General features: G+C 37.7%; 1 protein-coding gene across 3 annotated transcripts in view; it reads right to left on the reverse strand.

Annotated features, from left to right (window-relative positions):
- Positions 1 to 681: 681 nt before the first annotated feature.
- Positions 682 to 21,203, reverse strand: part of RASGEF1A (RasGEF domain family member 1A) — a 158,917-nt gene continuing 138,395 nt past the window's right edge. For 2 of the 3 annotated variants that reach the window (XM_032695038.1, XM_032695036.1), the window contains exons 3-13: positions 18,295 to 18,423; positions 12,809 to 12,946; positions 9,191 to 9,412; positions 8,814 to 8,888; positions 8,464 to 8,556; positions 7,048 to 7,150; positions 6,675 to 6,754; positions 5,841 to 6,032; positions 4,713 to 4,836; positions 4,396 to 4,468; positions 997 to 3,391 (exon numbers count right to left, since the gene is read on the reverse strand). In XM_032695038.1, coding sequence (XP_032550929.1) covers positions 3,367 to 3,391; positions 4,396 to 4,468; positions 4,713 to 4,836; positions 5,841 to 6,032; positions 6,675 to 6,754; positions 7,048 to 7,150; positions 8,464 to 8,556; positions 8,814 to 8,888; positions 9,191 to 9,412; positions 12,809 to 12,946; positions 18,295 to 18,423 — 1,254 coding nt within the window. In that variant the 3' untranslated portion in view covers positions 997 to 3,366. Of the gene's footprint in view, positions 3,392 to 4,395; positions 4,469 to 4,712; positions 4,837 to 5,840; positions 6,033 to 6,674; positions 6,755 to 7,047; positions 7,151 to 8,463; positions 8,557 to 8,813; positions 8,889 to 9,190; positions 9,413 to 12,808; positions 12,947 to 18,294; positions 18,424 to 21,203 lie in introns of all 3 variants that reach the window. The other variant, XM_032695035.1, reaches the window with a different exon arrangement.

Below are 21,203 nucleotides of genomic sequence, written 5' to 3' on the forward strand. Positions count from 1 at the left end.
AAATTCTTACAGGACCTCCAGAGCTCCTGCACTTGCAAGATCTAATTTTTTTTGAAGGCTTATATCCCCGAGAAAGGAGGGAGTGTGGGTCACTCTGGAGCAGTGTGTTAGAAAAGCTGGATTCTCCTCACAGCTCTGTGCTTGTCTCTGGGTGACCTTGGAGAAGTGGCTTTGCTTCTGTAAAGTAGGGCATGAAAAAGGATAGTGGTTGCAACCAAAGGTCTGGGGGTGGTGAAATGTCAACGGATCCTTGCCACAGGAAACCCTGCAGTGTGCTGCAGCCACCAAACGGTTCTGTGCTTTCCGGTTGAAAGGATAAATACATCGGAGGAAAAAAAAAAAAGAAATGCAACTCTTAGGACACAATGTTTTTACACAGTGGAACTGTTAATCACTTTCATGGAGAGAATGAAAATATTCTGTAGCAGAGACACTGTATCAAAGCCATAAAAATCTTGTTACAGAGAGAACATTATAAGTGGCAGCATATTGTTGGCTTAGTGTTACTCTTGCCTTTGTGGGAAGATATTTAAATATTTCATAGTATAGTTTTGTAAGTCAGAAAGTAACCAGTTGGTTCATTATGACTGTATTTCCTTCTCACACTTGGTTCACCTCATTCAGCTGCTTGGTTGTGGTTTGATAACTTTGCCAGTGAAAAATAACTATGGAAAAAGTTAATCCTGGTTGAAGCAAGTTTCTTTTTTTATTAATGCAAGCACATCCAGTCAAACACAGAATATCCTGCTTTATGGTACAGCTTTATATTTAGCATTTCAGCTCAGAATAGCAAAACACGGTATTTAAGGAATGTATCAAACTGAGGAGGAGAAATAAAAAGGAGCCAATGTAGATACTGCATGGTTTTCAAGTATATACTTGGACTGATTGACCGGTGAAGTGCACATTCATGTGAAAGCTCTTTTATACATTTACAGAAAGTGTTCTAAAATTGCATTTCAAATATATATTTTTTTCTTAAATTTTAAGCATCCCTTTTAAACTTCAATTACATAAACAAAGCTGATATACAATCCCTCATATAGTGTCTGACAATGTTACTAGCTAGAACATCTCTGAAAGTGCAAAACACTGTAATAATACAGTATAAATATTCTTACTGTAATCCAGGGCTGAAGAGGTCAGTACTTCAGCACAGGAAAAATAGCAGCAGGTCATAAGAATTATTCCTTCCCCTTTCCTGGGCTGTTCTTGTTAACAGTTAGTATTCTACTTCTACCTTCCTCATGGTATAACTTGCTTTTGTTTCTCTTTGATGTCAATGCTATGGGAATAGCAAAATGTTGATTTGTCTCCCTTCCTTACCTCGACTTACTCTCCTAATTTTAAGTATTTGCCAAGGGGGAAGTGAAAGAGGGAAAGCTCTTCTTAATTATTCACCGTACTACAGGGCCAATACAGCAAATTTCTACTAAGCGATTGCAGATGCTACATGAAACAGTGGCACTGCTCTTGGTTGTAGGCACTCAAGCAGGAAGAGTCTACTGAACTGGAATAAACCAGACCCCCAGTCCAGCAAGTCTTGCCCCTTCTTCAACAGAAGGCAGAATAAGATAAACACTGTCTACCTAGAGCTGGTCATTTTTAAAGAAGTCCTTGCAGAGGTCTTCTGCAATGCTCTGTGAGGGAGGCTGTAACCACTGTCAACTCTAGAGGGACTTGTTTTTTTTGTTGGTTAAAAAAAAAATCCAACCAAAAAGAAAACAACAAACAAACAAAAACCCAATTAAAACCCTCAATCTAATCATCTGGCTCAAGTCATTATCTTACATTCTGCCCTCAAGCCTTAAGAGAACAATTACTGGAAGGGACAAGTAGGTATTTGTGAGTAATAATTTGTTCATTAGACAAAATAGTTTTAATCTGAGCTTATTTTTTTTCTTAATTCAGAGATCAGATGAGAAAATAAGTTCTGAACTATGTATTTTCTTTCCTGGAAATGAATACCTTGAATCTTAACATAAGCTCTTCAGGTACTAATTTGAATAGCTGAATTAGGTGTAAACTCAAGACTAAAAGGAGCAACTAGAAATGGGTTTGCAGATCACCTCTAATTTTGGTACTGACCTGGGTTCAAAGGTTTGATTAATTTCTTATGGTGTTTGCCCTTAAATTTCAATGGGTTCTGGCCCAGACATGCCTTGCAAAAGACTAGAAAAATCTTACATCCTAAACTGGTCTCTATTTTAATTGTCTGTAAGTGCAGACTAGACTTTTCAAAGGAACCAAGGGAATTAAATGACCAATTCAGTGGTGAAGAACTCTTAAGCTTCTTTGGAAACTTTAGCCTTAACTTCAAATTGGACATCTGAGTTTATTCCCTTTCCCTAGCCCATGATGATTTTTTTATTTTCCAAAAACTCTTTTTAAAACAAAGTACTAGGCCTGTTTTGCAGAGATAATCTAAGTTAGACATCCTTCTCTTCAAACAAACAAACAAAAAAATCCCTGATTTTTCAAAAGGAAAACACAAACTACTCTGACAGCCAGAATTTAAAGGATAGTTCCCAGAAGTATTAAAACTTAGACATGTGTGCATCATCACATGTGCACGCACACATACTCACACACAAACGCACATACCCCAGCAGTTATCCTGTCTTATCTCTTTAAATCACGTAACAAAAATAGGTTTGCTGCACCATCAGTGTTACAGGCAGGTATACTCTACTTCATGTGCCATAATTCTCCATTTTATTTAAAAAGTACATTGTAGCTGGTTTCGAGACATCCATATTTTTATTTCCTTTACTTCCAGTCCAGCGTAATAAGGTACACTAAACGAGATCAGTACCTTGTAAGGCACTATTTTCTGATGTAGGAGAGGAACATGCTTACTGCAGATGTCAAAGGCCTTGACTCTACAGACACTTACTAACACCTGTGAACAGTTCTGCTAATTTGAAGGAGAGCCTTCATTTCAAAGCTAGAGATGTGTTGAGTGTTCTGTAGGATACTGGTCCAATGGAGTATTTAACCTGAACACTGGCTTCAGTTGGATGTGTGTTTTAATTTTTACTTATTTTGGTGGAAGTAATAAAAAATAAAAATTTGGATGCTGATAGAATAAGATCTCCCCAGGGATACCATCTCCCATGATACATTTCATCTCTGAGAACAGGGCCCTGCCCTTATATTTAAAATAAAAAACCAAAACCCTTCAGTAAGTGCCTTAAGGTTGACATGTGAAATATTTACCACATTTTATTTCATAAAAGTTACTGTATATACAAAACAGACCTCATCCAGTGAGGTCTTTCTTAGCACAGTCCAAGTCTTTCATTCATGTTGTAAAAACATGTTCATTAGATGTGCTTCAAAGTCTGCAAGTCAGATCCAAAAATCTCAGGCTCTATTAAGCAGAGTTGTCCTAAAAGACAAAGTAACAAAAAAAGTAAAATTATATTTTTGTTGTGATAGAAAAGTTTTTCAGATCTGCAATAGATCTATCTTGCATCATTAGCTTTTCTTCAAGGGATAGATTTTCAACTGCTAGAAACTTGAATACATCTATGAATTCCAATAAGGATGCTGATGTTAAATGAAATGAAACTTTAACTTGCATAACATTACCTCGGGGCCTTAGGATTCACTCAGGCATATAACGTGTTCCTCTGTCATCCTAAACTGCTGCATGCTGAACAGTGTTGGATTTCATGGGAGGTACATTGCACTGGTGTCATAAGTAAAAAGCTTACATGGAAACATTGGGATCAATAAGAAATAATGTCTCATCTAAGACAATATAGTCATAATGAAGCTCAACTGCAGCTCGGGGCATACAGACCTCTGTTCATTCTTTATCTGGTACAGATATGTTAAATCTTAACATGATTTATGAAGGTCTGAATCTCTCTGCCTTGGCCTCAATATAGGATGAAATTTAATTAATTGATCTCATCAAGTACATGGAAATGGTGCTTCCCATTCTCACAAGGATGAGGAGTCATTGTGACTTTATCCCTTAGAGAAGGCTGACAACTGGATTATTTTTAGAAATTTTCATCCTTTTATAAGATTTGTAAGTGCATAGCTATGAGGGGAGCACCTTCTTAGTATCTCTATACGTTTGTTTCCCCGAGAAAAGTGTATCTGAACGCTACTAAAAATGTAGATTATTTTACTGTATTTGATAGCCAAAATAAATCATATTCTCTTTCACAGTCCCAGCAGTGATCTTGCAGCATCAACAGATCTGGCTGAAAAAGCTGTATCAAAATCTAAGCCTCACTGAACTTTTTCAGATTTGAATTTTGAAAGGAAAACAATTTTATTTTGGTTTTAAGCTGGGTATGCAAATAGGACAGAAGAAGCTGATGATGACATGTCTGTGTGTGTTTCCAAAAAGACTTATGTTCTGAGGAAGCTTCATACCTGAGTGTTTTCCAGCTGTCTTTTTCCATGTGGTTTTCTGGACCTTCACTTTCAAAGGATGCAATGAACAGAGCTAGTAAATAAAATAAGAAAAATCAGATATGTGGGTTCTCTAACTGAAAAAAAAAGTCTAAAGGTTATATAGCAGGTTTAACTTAACAGACTTGATAATGAAATTTATTCTCATCAGAAACCAATATGGAAATGCTAATCATGCTATCAAATACATTTTTGCACATTAATATTTTTAGCTGCATATTCTGTCTGCATTTCAACAAGTAGGAAGATTCATTATAATGTTCAGTAAAGGATTGTACCTTCTTCACTATAAATGGGTGCTGTGAGTAGATAGCTCTGGATCTTCTTGTCCTTTTCAAAAGGACACTCAACCTGCTTCCATGTCAGGAAATCATGAATCTGTCTTGAAATTTCCCAGAACTTCTGCATGAATTAATTAAAAGAGGATTATTAAAATAATATCTTTTCAAATATTAGTTCTTTTGTTTCAATTTCAGAAGATCTCAGTTTTGTTCTTGTTCATGCTGCTTCTTATTGTCCCTTACTCAGACTTCATTGTTATACTTTCTTCTTACTGAACCCTTCATCTCGCCCTCTTGCTCCTAATTCCTCATCAGCTGTTACTTAGTCTCTCAAGTTTAGAACAGTGTATCTCTGCTGTCCAGTCTTTTGCCTTGAATTCTTTTCATCATCAACCTTTTCTTCATATATAATAGTGCCTTGGCCTATTTTCTGTGCCATATGTCTAAATTAGCTTGTGACTGGAACTGGACAGTAAATGCTTGTTTTTATTTATTTTACTTTTTACACTTCCAAACTTCAATTTAAATGAAGTGTGACATACCTAATTTTTTCATAAAGCACTCTTTCACTTTAGGAAATAATCAAAATAACATACAGAAACTTTAGATATCCTTTCCTTCCTAGGATTTTAAGAAATCCATAATCCTGTATATTCTGTGTGCCCCCTTACCCAGCCTTAGTAATGACAAAAAATTTTTGTCAAAAATATTTTTGACAGTCTGTGGTTTTTAGACATGCATGTTTATTAACTGGGGAGAGAGAATCCAGAACCTGTAGAACCTCCCTTGAAGACCTGATAAATACAATTTGCTGGTTGTGTGGAGCATTTATAACAAGCTAAATGGATGAGGTTCAGTGAGCTCACACTGATGATTTAGGGTGAAGTTACCCATTAGAATTTGATCTGATGTGATGGCTTGCTGTGCTGCCACAGAAAAGCAACCACTGGATTTCACAGAAATGTGATTCAAATCATTTCCCCTAGATAACGATACCACTTTGTCTAGATCACAGCAAAGCTGAAGGAATTGGGAATATAATGAGCTAGGAGTTCAAAACTGGCAAATATTTGCAATGGACAATGTTTAACAAGCATTACAGTTTCTACAACAGCAAAGTCCTACCTTGAAATTTATCTGCCCATTGGGCAAGCGGTTCGTGTGTATTTTGTGTAGAAAGTAGATATCTTTAATAAACAGGTTGAAAACTGGGATGACTATTTTCTCTCGGTTGCTGTTGGCAGTCTGAGATCGCTGCGCTGCTCCTTGCAGGGCTGTGCGGTAATTACAGAAGTTGCTGGATGGATCCATGTGATGCTGTTTTCATACAGGGGGAAAAAGACAGTCAAGTAATACCTGTTTCCTACAAATAAGAAACTTCGATCTAACCATCAGAGTTCATTCTTTATAAATTTGTTTGGTCCCTTTTTAAACTTTCAAGATAGAGCATCTTCATAATAATCAGATTTGGATGCAGGTTTTTCTAACATCTGTCTTGTTTGAAAGGAGGATTCTGTGCTGACTTTACATCCATTCCATTAACCGTTGAAGCAAAGCAGACTGAAAGGAAATCATAGATGACTATCTGGGGGAAAACCCAATATTCTCATTTGCAGACACCTCTCTTTTTGATGACCGTTTCAGTTAGGTTTTGTTTCCATGCAGATCGCCACTAGGTGGAGTACTCTAATTACTTTTAAGGCAGCATTTACTTGAGTGGAAACTACCTTGAAGTTAAATGGGCAAAAATATGCTAGGAAAAAATAACCTGAAGAAAACTTGCATCCACTTTTCTTTGCAGACAAGTAGAGAGTTTCTGAAATTCAGGAAATGCTCTTCCTAACGTTTATGTGGTAGTGACCATTGATAGGTGTCTCTGTGATCTCTGTAGTAATTAGCAGAGGTTTGGATGAAACTATTTGGTAGATTTATATATAAAAGTCAAAACTTTATACATACCTCTAAAACATCAAATTTGGCTGTTTTGACCTTGGACCAAGTTTTCTTTAACCGCGCCACAGGACTCAAGTTCATGCCAGCTGAATGCACAGAGAGAGGAGAAAGAGAAACAACTGAGTTCAAAAAAAAATAGGGCTAATATAACTGTGTTTATGTATCAGCACTACACATTCTGGAAGGCATTTCAGCTTGACAACCAGAAGTTGTAGCTAAAACTCGCCCACCTACACACTAATCTGTCAATGGCAGACACTGCCCCTATAGAAGTGTGCATGCTAATGTGGGCAGCCAATTTAGGGCAAGTGTGAGCAAAGCCTTGCCAGTCAGGTTGTAAAATAGAGTGCCCCTTGCCATCTGTGTTAAAAAGACTCACAGATAATAGCCATCATCGAGTTGAAGTTTCCAATGTTGAAGCATTCTCTTGCCACATCAATGAAAAACTCCACCATTCTTGTGCGCTGCTTTTTCTTTACAATCTGGAAAAAAAACCAAGATCTGTTAAGAGGGTCTGAATTTTGGACAGGATGTTCAGCCAAAGGCATTGTAACAGGTTGACTGAATAGACTTTTCAAGACTTTGTCCAGCTAAATTTTATGATAATCTAGGCCTGAGAGTATTTTGTTAAGATTTTAATTTTTAATGGAACAGCAGAAATATTTGGGGCTACTACCAATTAATTGTGTAGTTGTGGGGGAGTGTAAATTTTTGTTTATACATAAAGGTCAATGTCTTAGGGAATCTTGCATAAACAAGCTGGGGACTTTCAGCAATTTCCTGTGACTGGAAAAGGAAGATAACGTGACGCTCCTATCAGAAAGAATATATGCAAAACATTTCAACCTCTCAAGAAGTGAGGAAAGCATTGGACAGACTTAAGATCAGGGGCACGTAACGTAAATGTGAGAGAAAACAATTGACACATTCTGCTTTTCTCATTTTGCTGCATGTACTCCTAAATGAGCTCTTGAGAGCAGGTAGTAATGATGATCAAATATACAGATTCCCACGCATGCAAATGTGCATAGGATCAAGCAAGTGATGCTGAACACCTGTTTTGCAAATTCTTTTAAAAATGGCAAAGCAAAATTAATTCCCTAGAAAAAAATTCCCATTTGCTAGAACTGGTACACATTAACAGGAATCTAAAAAGAGAACACACACGCAAAGAAAAAAGAAAGGGGATTTCTGGGGCAGTACACTTTCCATGTCTTTGTTTATTACATGACAGAAGTTACTTTAACCTCTAATAAGGTTATTCTCCCCCCCCTTTTTTTTTTTTAACCTTTCCAGTAGTCCACTTTCTTTCTAGGTTTTAAAAAAGCTTATTCTCGATTTTTATTTTTTTTTTTTCCTACTATGAATATTGCATTAATATAATGAATGAATATAAATTAAAAAGTGAATACGTAACAGTGCTAATGATATCTAAATGCAGTGGAAGGATAGCTGTTTATTGGTAAAACTGCATTTAAATATGAGTATTTTTAAGAATCTTTGGATTTATTAAAAAAAAAAAAAATCCAAAATAGCTCCTAACTCAGTCCACACAAGTTCTATTTCACTGCATGACTAATGCTACTATGGAAGCTGCACAAAACTAGAGAATATATGCAAAGCCAAACATAGCCTTGAACTCTTAATCATATAAGCATGCGAATAATTTAATGCTTGAATAATGCCATTATCTTTAATTGCCCTGCTAATGTTTAAATCTCTATTAGACCACTGCCTGCCTTTTGTCCTTAGGGCCAGGATCCCTTTGCTTATCTTGTTTTCTATGAATACCTACCCGACAAATCTCTGTAGCCACCAGCATGCTGAGACAATTGAACCAATTGTCATAGGCCTCCAAGTTATAGGTTTTGGTCACATCACCTCGGCACTGCAAGAGAACAGGCCATGTGTTAAATCTATCCTGTATCATCATCAAGCCAACATACCAAAGGATAAACTTCCTTTTTGTGTCTTGATAAAATCTCGTTGGGTATTTTTTAAGGCATAAGCTTAAAGAAGCTTAGAAAATGTCAGTCTTTCTTGCACAGGGTATACTCCATATGTAAACACTCCATATATATTATGGAGGCTCTTGACTCTGGTTATTTTTTGTTTCTTTTTCCCCTCTATAGTCTTTTTTTATACCTTGTGATTATCCAGGGAGTCCATGTGGCTCACAATCTGCATCAGATCCTCTGGGTAAATGTTGCTCACCCTTTCCTATGTTTGGAGAGATGAGAGATTGTTACTGTACAGACAAATAGGGAGTTCAGTAAAAAAAAAAAAAAAATCAATAAAGTCAAAGTTAGGAGAACATTTTGGTAACTTTTATCTTCCTACAGTGTAGATGTTTGAGGTGTTTTTATAGTTGTACCTAATAGGTCTTGTTCATTATCTGACTTGGTATGTTTTGATTGAAACACTGGAGGCTTTCAGTGAAGCCATAGCAAAATTCATATTGATGAGTGTAATAATATTTAGTAAACAGAAAACAAAGTAATTCACGCCAATTAGTGTCTCACCAGTTCAATGTAGGTCAGCTGCTGTGCCAAGATGAGAGGGTCACAGCACACACTCAGGATGTCCTTTTGAGTTGACTGTGGCTTGGTTTTGAGGATGGTGCCTTTGTCAGTAACGGGTTGCCGGAATTTCTCTCTGATTTCCTGGTATTGGCTCCGTGCAGAGAGGGCCATCAGGAGATTCTGTGTCATCTGGCTAATGATCTTCTTCACTGTCCCATTTTCCTAAGCAAAAGGCAGAAACAACGACTGCTAAAAACCTTTATCTATTGCAGATACAGATCACTAGAGAATTTCTGACTGGGAAAAAGAAATGTCTATTATCCATTTTCTTTCATCTTCTCCGAGCTGATCATTCTGTGACAAATGAACTTGTCCTAAATGCCCACGCAGCTCTGTAACAACACTGTTATGCCTGCCTGCCTTCCCAGCTCTGTTTCACTTGCTTGGCTGGTCTGCTCCCTTCCCTAGTACCCCATTTCAAAGGCATCTGTAAACAGCTGAAGGCTGGGTATAGTGGAAGGTTGAGTTGCTTGCATAAGGCTTCTTGGAACCTCTGTGTACCAAGTGCCAAAAAGCTCTTTCTCATTCAGACATATTAATGAATCCAGTCTATCTAGCCCAGGCAGAATTCAGGGAACTCACATTATGACCAGGAATATACCCCTAAAATACCCCGGCTTGGCTCTGAACAATTATAGCATCAAAGATGTAGTTAAGAGCACAATATACGTCATGTTCTTGGACAACTAAGATGCCTTTCTGTTCATCAGGTGCAGATTTTAAATACAGGATCTGTGAGGATACGTACTGGTAATGCCAAAGACACATAATCTGCTCAGTGTTCTGACAACTAAGGCAAGGTGATTTTTTTTTTTTTTCCGCCATTGATTGTGTCCTACAGGCATTCCTCTATGAGATCAACTGCAAAGAGCTAACTTGATCCTTTTCCTACTCCTCTATCTCTCCCGTTTCTGCTTTAAATGACCCAGATTCTCCAACCATATTCTTTCTGCTGCTAAGAAAATTAATTCAACTGCAGATAGTCCTTCTCCTTTTTATTACACAGTCCCTCTTTACCTTTCATGCAAATTATTTCTCTTGAAGTTACCCACAAGGTTAACCTTTAGTTTACAACCTGCTGTAATGGTTTCTGCCAGTCAACTGGATCCACTACAAAGAATTGCAATGAATCTGTGACCATTCAAAGAAGCCACTAATGTGCAGTGATGGCTGAAATTATGTGGCAGATGTGAGAGATGATGACTACCAAATACTTGTATGTTGCATGTTATAATTAAGCAATAATGGTGTCAGAATGTTGCTTTACAAGCCAATAATCTGACTCCCAAGTGAAATCAAATGCAAAGCTGAAGGCAGTGTAGCTCATCTTGAGGCAACTGGATTACTGCTGAACAGCAGCTGGCTGAAGCCATTCCTGCTCTGTGCTACAAGTGTTCCGAAATGCCAAGGGAGAGTGGTGGTGGGAACTAAAATAAAGCACTAATTCTGATCTCTGGTATGCTGAGCTTTCTATTGCAAATCATTTGACTTCAGCTGCTATGCCTGACTTACCCATACGTCTGGGAGGAAGCAGACTTTCTGGATATGGATTGTAGAAAATTAAACTTGAAGGTACGTGAGAGAATTGCAGATATTACTTAAAAGTGAACAAAGAAACTCAGTGACACGAAAACTACAGCTTACTTAAGCTACTGTGAATTTATCAGCATTGTAATACTTCGACAAATGTCAGATATTTAGCACTTTCCTTTCCTTACCAGTTTTACCCTAAATTTTCCTTCAACTTTGAAAAATAAGCCAATGACTGTACAATAATTTGTCCTTCTTTGAGTTCAAACAAGACATTTGTACTTCCTTTGGGGTGCAACCCTGGCTATAGCTATAGCTATTTGGTGTGCTGTCTGATATCATTAGGACAACACCTGACTGCTTTGTAGGAGTCCTCAGTTGATTTTCTACTTTATAAATGAAGAATAGCATCCTAAGGGGATTTGGAAAGCTTTAAAATACAAAATAAACCCCCAAACCTTTACCATAATTCCTCACTGAAGTACAGTAGGAGTAATCTGATGCGGTAAGAAAAACTTAAGAGCAAAAGCTGCTTTTTGTCAAATTATGTTTCCTAGGGGTCAAATGTGGCAGAGCTCATCACTGATGAAACTTGACTGGTAGCCTTGTTAAGGAGATAAATATGGTGATGCTGTAACTAATGGATGTCATCAGATGGCTTGGACACCACAGCACTGAGCCATCCCATGAAGATGTGTTTTTCTCAAATGCCAGTTATTCATACATAACAGAGTGGGAGAGAAGGGGAAGAGAAAGAAAGGGCACAACTTCTTTCTAGTTCAAAGTAATAGACAAATTAACTACTAAGATACAGACACTAAATAAAACCTCTGCCAAGTCCCCTTTTACATTACTATCTCTGCCAACCTCTTTGTCTACAAAGGGAATAGAAGGAATATTATAATCCTATTTCCTTTTCTCCTCCTACTAAAGCGCTGACATTTTCATAGTAGCATCCACGTCAACAGCTTTGCTGATGCAACAAAGCTGACATACTTGCTTTTGATAACTTGATGACACCTAGTTGTATTGTTCTATCCCTGATTCATGCAGTGCTGTCAAACCTGTTGTTCTTCATTTTCTCTGTATTGAATCAACAAGAACACATAATACAACTGTCTTCCCATTTCCTGCTAATTGTTCTCAAAAATATCTTGAAGTTGTGGGTTTAAAAACAATGAGAAGCTTCTACGTAAGTAAGCCTTCACATTAATACAAGCATTTTACAATTAATTCTCTTGCAGTTCTTGATTATTTTTTCCTTCTAATGGTAGTTACAGTGACTTTCTCAATAAGCAAAAAGTGTAGGCTTTGTAAGTGTTGGAAAAACCCAAAACAAACAAAAAACCCCAAGAAACACTCCCCACCCCCTCCTGATAACTAACAGTCCTTGTTTTATTCAAATTTGCTTTAAAAGTCTTTTGTGAGGCCCAGTTTTCTTCACAGGCTAAAAACTCAAAGCTGTTAAGACTGGTGATTTGAGTATCTAGCAGAGCTCAAATATAACCTTGTTTATGGAAATACTGTGCATGTCACCTGAAACATAGCAATAAACCCATTGCTTATTATTGTTAGAAGCCGGGAATGAGCTATTAAATAATAATAAGGTTCAGCCTGGCCAAGAGTACACTTGATACAACTAGTTCACGTGTCCTGGAAAACTTAGACATACAGAGTAATAACAATGTACAAAAGAAGGTACATAATTCATTATTAAAGTTGGCTATATTGAGCCATTATAGTTACTGTTCTTTCTCCTTCTGCACCACAGTCACTTTTCATATTGTCATGACTATTTTGTCTCTTCTTCTTACACTCGGTGATTAGACATAGACAGTTTCTGCTAATGGACCATTAAGTCCATCAGTCAGCCCATGTCCTGTAGTTACACTGACAGCTTAGCAAATGCTGCTTTAGTCCACTCAGAAAATACTGCCTGCAGTATTGTATATAATATGACAAACCACATATAACAGTTGGCAAATACTGCTTTAAACTTAACTTTTTTATTTTCTCACCCATCCCTACCTCATCACATTGTGTGATCCTGTGAGCAATCTCCTTCAATTCTTTCATGGATTTTTCATCTTGGAAATCATAGGGGAAAGTTTCAGTCCATTCCTTCAGCAGCTGAATGATTTTGGCAGCAAAGGATTTTAGTTTTGCCTGGAAAGAAACAATGAGGTGATTACTGACCACAGACCTTTCTGAGTGGAGACGGAATTAGCTGATGAAGGTTCACAGAAATCTAGAGACACCCTTGGAAATACTTTGCAGTAATAGTAGGTGAAGGGAACACAAAGAGAACATATTTAACTGTGAGCTAGATTCCTAAATAGTATCATTTAGCCTCTTTTTATTACAGCTTGGTAATGTCTCTTACCAAAATATTTGAAGATATTTCAAGGTTAGTTGTATAAAGCCAGGAAGATGACAGAATAGTTCAAGCGACTTATTTAACTGCAGTCTGTGGGACTTAAGCCGATTTAGGCCATCTGAGGCAGCAGTACCTTAGTGTTTGAATTCAAATTCATACAAACTACAGCACTCTACCAACTGTCTTCCATGAGAAACGTTCACAAAGACGTTTTTGTTCTACAGAATTTATCAGACTGTCCAGACTGAGCTGTATATTAAATAAATGAACGACGGGAAAGACGTGTGTGTTCTCTCCATGATACCTAAATCAAAATAGACTTTGAAAATAAAAAGTATTGGCTTTTGCTCAAAAAGCTATCAACCACAGAAAGGGAGAGCTATGTTTTCAGGTTTTTTTGTTACCTGTGAATCTTCTAAGGCTTTTCTTCAGTTAGACCTGAATTGGATGCCAATTACTCCACTGCTGTAGCAGTGGAGAGCACCATCAGTAAATGGAAGGGAGAACTCTTGTAAAACTGGGAGTGTGAATGCTAAGAACACTTTTAATGGATGAGAAGCATCAAAACTTAATTTAGGTTATATTTATCCTCCCACCCAGCTTGTGAAGCACTGGGGACAACAAGGAAGGTTTGTGTTTACCTCTCTACTTGTGTAAGCCAGAAGTCCCACTAGACAGCAGTTCCTTCTTCCTGGGCACAACACTTTCCTCACTGTGCTGCCCAGCAGCCTCTTGGGGGTGGCAGAAGGTGACTGAGCATGTGAGTGTCAGAACAGGAAACTGGTGTGTTTTCTTTTAAGACAAATAGAGAATGTCTTCCAAATACTGTTAGGAATGCCAGCCAAAACATCATCTGATCATAGTATGTCCCAGTTTATTTAATCAAAACCAAAAGTCAATTAAACTAAGTTTTGTTTTTTTTTTTTCTTTTGTTTTTTAACATCTCAACATTATATGTCAAGGAGAATATTAGCAATGACTGATAAGAACTTTGAAGTTAAACCATGCAGCCTTGAATCCTCAATCTGACAATAACCCAGGGCTCCTTGTAAGTCTAGAGGAAATTTCCTTGTTTTTTGGTTTGGTTGTGTTTTTTTTTTTTAAGACTTCCAAACTGCTTTTCCTAGCTGGTTTTACTGACAGCATTTAATTGATGCTGCTAGTGAGAGTAGCACAGAATGGCTGGGCAGGGAGGGCAAAAAGAAAAAATGACTATTATGTTTGCCAGCAGTGGGCATTGCTGCAAAGCAGTGTCTGTCAGTGCCTCTCCTGTGGAGCCCAGCTTTAAGGTATTTCTCAGCAGCATGGGACAGAGTTCCAGATTATAGTTGTCTGTCCTCCAAGCTCCCATTATCATCTGCCTTAGGGAAAAGACAATCTATACTTATTTGCGATTAAATGCATGGAGCCTGACATTAATAATCTGTAGGTGGTGATAGACAATTAATTAGGCAGCCAGTGCACTTCCATTCAATTAAAGTTAACAGGCCATGACTACTCCACTTTTGTTTACCAAAAGCTGCTACAGAACTGTTTTTCAGTATTAATCATCCTGACTATCCTTTCTTTCTAATTTTTGAAACTGAAAAAGGGGGGGCGGGGGCAGAAAGGTTCCAAAATTCTACCTTAGTCCATGGCAAGCATCTCCATGTTAATACTTAGTTCATAAAGAATTTATGGGTTATCTGGACTGACTCCAGCAGCTGAAGAGACCACATCAGTCACAGCTGATGCTTTTCTAATGCTGGTGTATTTAAGGGCAAATTATCTCAACTTATACTCCCTGCACAGCTTAAAACACAGTGCCTTAGGAACACTGACTTCCCATCTCTTGGATCCACTCATGAGTTGTTTTGGTTTGCCTCCTTCATGATAGAAAGCCAGGCATCTGTTGCAAGACAAACTGCAAACCATATTGCTCTTCAGGTCTAAAAAAGCTTAATGTTTTATCAGATGCTTTTAATGCTCATGAAAATAAGGTACACCTTCTGAGAGCAACACTAAGAGACACAGGTACACCAGAACACGGGATTTCTGTTTCATGTGCACTCTGATGAAACCCAAAGCAATGTGACAGGCTTGATGCATGTGATAACCTAGATGGAAATCACACAGGTCTGTGGGTACCAGATGGAAATCATGCAGGTCTGTGGGTACCAGCACACAGTTTCCTTTCTGTCATGGCTGCGATAAAACTACCAACCTACTTTTTCTGTAGCCTTACTCCAGACATAAGATTCCCTTTGTGAGGCCTGACGGAGTTCTCTGGAGTCCATGGGAATACTTCTCCCATAAACATTTCTTTGAAGAGAAAAATACTTCTATTAATCTAAGTACTGTGGGCTGACCCTGTTATGCATGAGACAAGACATGAATGAGAAACAACTCCTAATTAGAAAGGAGGGCAATGGCAGGAAAGGTTTAATGACAATGACCTGGTTATGAGTATTTCTTTTATTTTTGGTTTTAAAAAGGAGCACTTACTGGCAACAAAACCCAGGGGAAATTATAATTTTTAAGGGGACTTAAGTATTCCAAGACAGGCAAGACAAACTTAATAGAAACTAAGTTCTACTTTCACTTTTTATTTCTTACTTCTTTAACTTGAGTTACAAAATATCCTCAAGCTGCAGAAATAATGCACAACCGTTTTCACAGCTTTTTTCCATTCAATAATACTATACTAGTGCTTTCTTCTGTGACAACCTTGTTGAATCTTTCCAATCTCTAATGCACTTAGGGAGAGTTAAATTTTTTTCCTTTATGGTCAAGCTTAACTACTGACTTCTTTATTATAATTGATGTCTTGAACTGTGAAATTCTCCCTCTATTTATGAGTAGTCAAAAGGACTCTAAGCAGGCTCCAAGACATCCCAGATTGTTTTTCTTTTTAATCCACTTTTCTCTGGGCTGTATTTCTATATGACTCTTTGGCTAGCCAGTAATGTCAAAAACAACAAAAAGATAAGTATTGTGGTGTGTAACCTCAAAATCTGGTTTCTTGCCACTTTTGCAGCTCACACACTATCCAGGCAAAAGTTGGCCAGCTTCTTGTCTTAACAGATTTGCCTAAGCATACTCTATCAGAAATGATCAGAGATGTTTTAACTGCTTTTGTCAGCTATTTCCTGCTATGCACCCACTTAATTAGAAGGTTCTGGTAACTGATGATGCCTTAATGGATTATGACTGTGAATACTTAACAGTATCTTGAGTCAAGAGTTTCTGTGCTGCATGTGAAATGAGCTTTTATTTGCTGCCAGACAGAAAAACAAATGTTTGCAAATGCCAGTGGCCAAACTATTTTGTAAAACATACAGGTGCTTGCAGTAGAGGGCAGTAAAGTAGTAATTTGAAAGGGATGTCAGAAGTTTATGTAGTGTTTTCCAAGAAGTTTGTGTTTAGAAGACAGGAAAAAATTATGGCTTATGTTAAGGGAGTAGGAAGGGATCAAGGGCATAGGAGAAAGAGCAACCAGAAAAACATGTAAATTAAAGCTGCCTCCCAAAAATGTTTTATTGTCATCCTGCTGCTTGTTGGTTTTCCTGTAGGCCTGTTTCCAAATTGTCAGCAGAAGGTGTAACAGTGTGGGTGTTTGGAGTATGAGCTGCTCTACTTTTCATCCTGTTGTTAGGATGTAATGCTACTTAATTTCTATTAGGAAGCCATGATCTTTTAGCACATCTGCTAAGAAGCCAGACTAATAATACTTTACAATTAGTATTGTATCTTTAAACAACCAGGTGATTTAGTCCCCAGAGACTGCTTTCATTTGAAAATCTCCTAAGTGCACTGTCATTCACAAAAGCGTCATCTTATATCCCATTAACTTTAAATCCAACTATTTCACAAATGTATTTTGACACTTTCTACTCACAGCTGTCTTTATATATGTCTAAAGCTCTGATTTACTCATTCCATATTTCAGATGGTCTCAGCATCTTTTAGAGGTTCCTACTCCTGGTGTTTAGTTACATGTTGCTGAGGAACCATCACAATTTACAGAGCAGAGTTTGAGGTTGCTCAGTCATGAGTTAAGTTTGGCAGTGGGAACAGTTATCACCTCTGTGTACAGAACTGGAGGCAGTGCTTCTTGCATCTTCTTTCCCTGAACCCTTATTTTCCCCAGCACCTACATGACAAGTTAAATAGCTATTTGGAGAGTAGATCAGGGGACTGACCTAGATGAAAGGTATTTTGCACCATGGTCAGTTTGTCCTGTGGAGTAATTTTATGACATAATAAGAAGCTGCACACCAGGAGAAACAAGTCCTTGGGTCAGTATTGCTGTCAAAAACTATTGACAAATCAGAGAGTCTACTTTTGTACTCCTCACTCAGACTGCTAATACACCAAGGAGAAAACAAAATGGAACTATCAACATGCTGAAGATTAGGAATGTGAGCATGTAACTTCTCATCAGAGAAGAATGGATGCAAAATATATCAAGGATTTGAACAATTTAGGTATTTAAATACTTGCTGATCCCATCCTGGGTTTGTTAGTCTCATTTGCTTCCCTGCTTGGACTTTCTGTAACTTCAATTCGGTCAAAAAGCCCTCCAATACACACTTTGCAAGTCGTGACACTTAAAAGGATTTAAGTGCCAGTTTGGTTTAATTGATGGTAGTAAAACCTGTCAGCACAGGTTACCCTTTTAAATAGTGCATCTCTTAATTTTTGTGAGAGGTAACTTTCTGATTTACTGTTACACCAACTTAAAATACCCCAACCTACAGCTGAGCACTTGATTACGATGGTGAGGGTGACTTGAAGAAAGGGAAATGGGATTCAAGAAAAACCTAAGCTGGTGAAAGCTCAAAAGTGCAAACCAACTTTCTGAGCAGGTTTCATGGCAGATACACATTGCTGCACTGACCTGTAGCTCCTGAGTAAAGTCGTGTTTGCAGACATTGCATCTGACTGGTAAGGTTGTACATAACCTATGCTTGTGGCTAGCAACTGAAGTAAAGGTACTTCAAGGAAAAAGACCCAAATGCAAATGCATCCAGGAACAAATGCCAGTTACAATTTCATTTTATTCTTTATCGGTCTATTTAGCTTTACAATGGGAAGGAGAGAGTGGAAAATAAATGACAGTAGCACAACTAACTGAAGGACATAATGGTCCATTTACCTTTTCTGCCTCAGTCCCCGTTTCCAGCTGCTGCTTCTGTTTAATGCAGATCTGTCCCACTTTAGCCAGGAGCTCGTGTGGGTGAATGAAGACTCGAGAGCTCAATAGGAAAGTGAAGATGTAAGTTCTCTGTGGAAGGAGAGAGAAAAAAACCAAAATCAACAAAACAAGTTGAAAAACGTTAGCAAAACTAATCTGTCTTCCTTGGAAAAACTATTCTGTAAACTACAAATGTAACTTTCCTTCCTTTAAAATTTTCATAACTTTTCCGGTCTCGAGAGAAATGGTTAAAAGGAAATGCTATCAGCTTCAAGGCTGTTAACTCTGGGGTTTTCTGATTACCAAATTATTTCCCTTTAAAATGCCAAACTTAATATGCCTAATTAGTCATTGCTTACTAGAGACACAAATGAAGGACATGTAGGGTGTTATGCCTCTTGAACACCACTATTTATGCTGCTTTGTTTCTTTAAGAGTTATTGTTTTTCACTGAGCTGCAGAAAACTGCTTTGTGTGTATTCCAAACCACAGCTGTAATTTCTTCATGTATGGGGATTTTTGTTCTTTTTTCCCACAATCACTGATACAAGTTTTATTGTAGATTGTGGCCTTATGACAATAATTTAGTTTTAAGCTTGACTTTACTTATTTGGGGCTTGTTTTGGAGTCTTTTGAGTATGAACACTACTAATAAATACCAAAAGTGATTATTTCTTATGAGAAATAGCCTCTCCATTTGTATTTAAAAAGCTGTAATGTGCTGTATTATCATTGTATCATACTCTGGACATATTATCCATTGTATCATACCTTGGATAGTTTAATTGAAGTGAGGATATTTTTCTGTCCTAGTCTTGCTCCACTGTTTGAAACTGGGTTTCAGCATTTGAATGTAATTTCCTGACTAATGACAGTAGCATCTCATAAGTACTTACATTTTTCCTTTAGGCTTTTTTAACAAAATGTGGAGTTGGGAAATTACAGGGGATCTCCTTGACAATGTATTTCAATTAACCTTTGTTATATTTGGAACATGTACTGTTACTTTGACCGTATTTTTAGAAATGTAATTTGGCCACAGCCAAGTGCATTTAAATAGTCACTGTGCACATATATGACCTTGGACTGGGCAAGTAAATTGAGACAGCTAAAAACTTTGGACCAGTTGTCTAAAATATGGTATCTCTACTATCAGCTACCAAATTCGTCCGCTTGCAGTCTCCAAAACACACCTGTAGTTAAACAAGAATGGTATCTTTACAACTCCAAAGAGGTTATAGGGTTTATCTCTCTAATCGCAACAAAATGTGCTATTAATGAAAAAACGTTTTCTCTAGTACTCAGTGTACCCTATAGTACAAACTTAGCACTAAAAACCTCCAAATATCAGAAGGGGGAAAAGGATTTTTTTTTTAACAATATAAATTAACAGAGTGTTCTGAGAGTGAGAGAAAAGTATAATAGATTAAGCATATATCTAAACATATAACTTTATCCTGAGCTTCTGGAGGAAGCTAATGAAAGAACAGAGTGAGTGTGATATAGCAGAGGCATTTAAAATGCTCATTCTGAATTGAACATCTTATCAGTGATGGGGTTCATGTATTAAACTAGAAATAGCATTAATTCTGTACAATCAAAATCAGAGTTAATCTGTAGTCCTTGCCTTGTCTGTTGTTTATGAAGAGAGGAGGAGAAGAGTTAACTGGATGGACAGTTTGGGTCAGGCTCTTGATTGCTTCCACTGATGCCTACAGAAGATGGACTGCTGGGGCCATCTAACAATCAGGCTCTTAGTGACTTTGAGCAGGTGGTCAGGGCAGTGACAGGACAGTGGTAGCACAGACTCCCGTCTTGATGACATGGTTGCAAACATCCCACACAAGTGTACATTAGGAAATCTAAGAAATTAGGCTTCTGTTTGGTATTTTACGTCTCTCCAGAATTTCAGAGTTTATTTTTACATTTACAGTGAAACAACCTCGAAGTTCATCAATTCTAAAAAGCAATTCAATGTAGCTCTTGAACCTGCATCTGGAAACAGTTAATGACATTGTGCTGGTTTTGAAGAATTGTATCATCTATGGTACTGTATGTGGTGAGTTATGGGCACTAAAATTAGGCTGAAAAGCTAAACTGATTCACAAAAGGGGAATTGGTTGTGTTATGGGACAACATATCAGGTCTTTTATTCTTACATGTATGAGAATGATTCCCTAGTTATCCTCTGTTATTTTTTGTAGCTAGCTTATGTATCCATTGCTATCATTGGTGTCCCTGAACTTAAGACTGTGAGTCTGGTCTATCTGGGACAGGAATTCAGCTGGTTGGGTGTGTCAGCTGTCACTGGGTTACGTGAAAACTTTTGTACTGAAAACTTGAAGCAGCCCTCACTTCTACTACAACTTTGAATTTGTGAGATGAGGGGGGGAAAAAAGAAACAAACAAACAAAAAAATCTTTGATGCTTTCCTCCTTTCCCCACATTCTTGTTTGGGGCATTTAGAGGCCTGTCTCAAAGTTGCCTGTATGTGTAAGTAGCAGGGAACCACAATTTAAGCCACACTGCCCTGGCAGTAACCTTTGCTCTGATAAGCTGGAACACATTCTTTAAGGAAAGATGTAATTTTGCTTCTCATACTAATTCTAGAGTTGGTCTCGTTGGTGGAAGTTTGTGTAGTGTGTGACACTTTATCCAGAGTGACTCTGAGGAAGGCCCACTCACAGTATCATTTACCTGTTGTTATACTGCAAGAAAAGTGTGACACAGAGGACCTGTGCTTTTATTTGGTTTCTTTGATAATGTTTTATCTGATGTTCATAGAAGTGTTGAACTGGCAAGACGCAGGAAGATACAGGCCATGGAAGTGCTTACTTTCCATTTTAGGCTTGCTGATGTCTCTCTGTAAT

Source organism: Chiroxiphia lanceolata, chromosome 8 (assembly GCF_009829145.1).
Source record: "Chiroxiphia lanceolata isolate bChiLan1 chromosome 8, bChiLan1.pri, whole genome shotgun sequence".
Taxonomy (NCBI): Eukaryota; Metazoa; Chordata; class Aves; order Passeriformes; family Pipridae; genus Chiroxiphia; species Chiroxiphia lanceolata.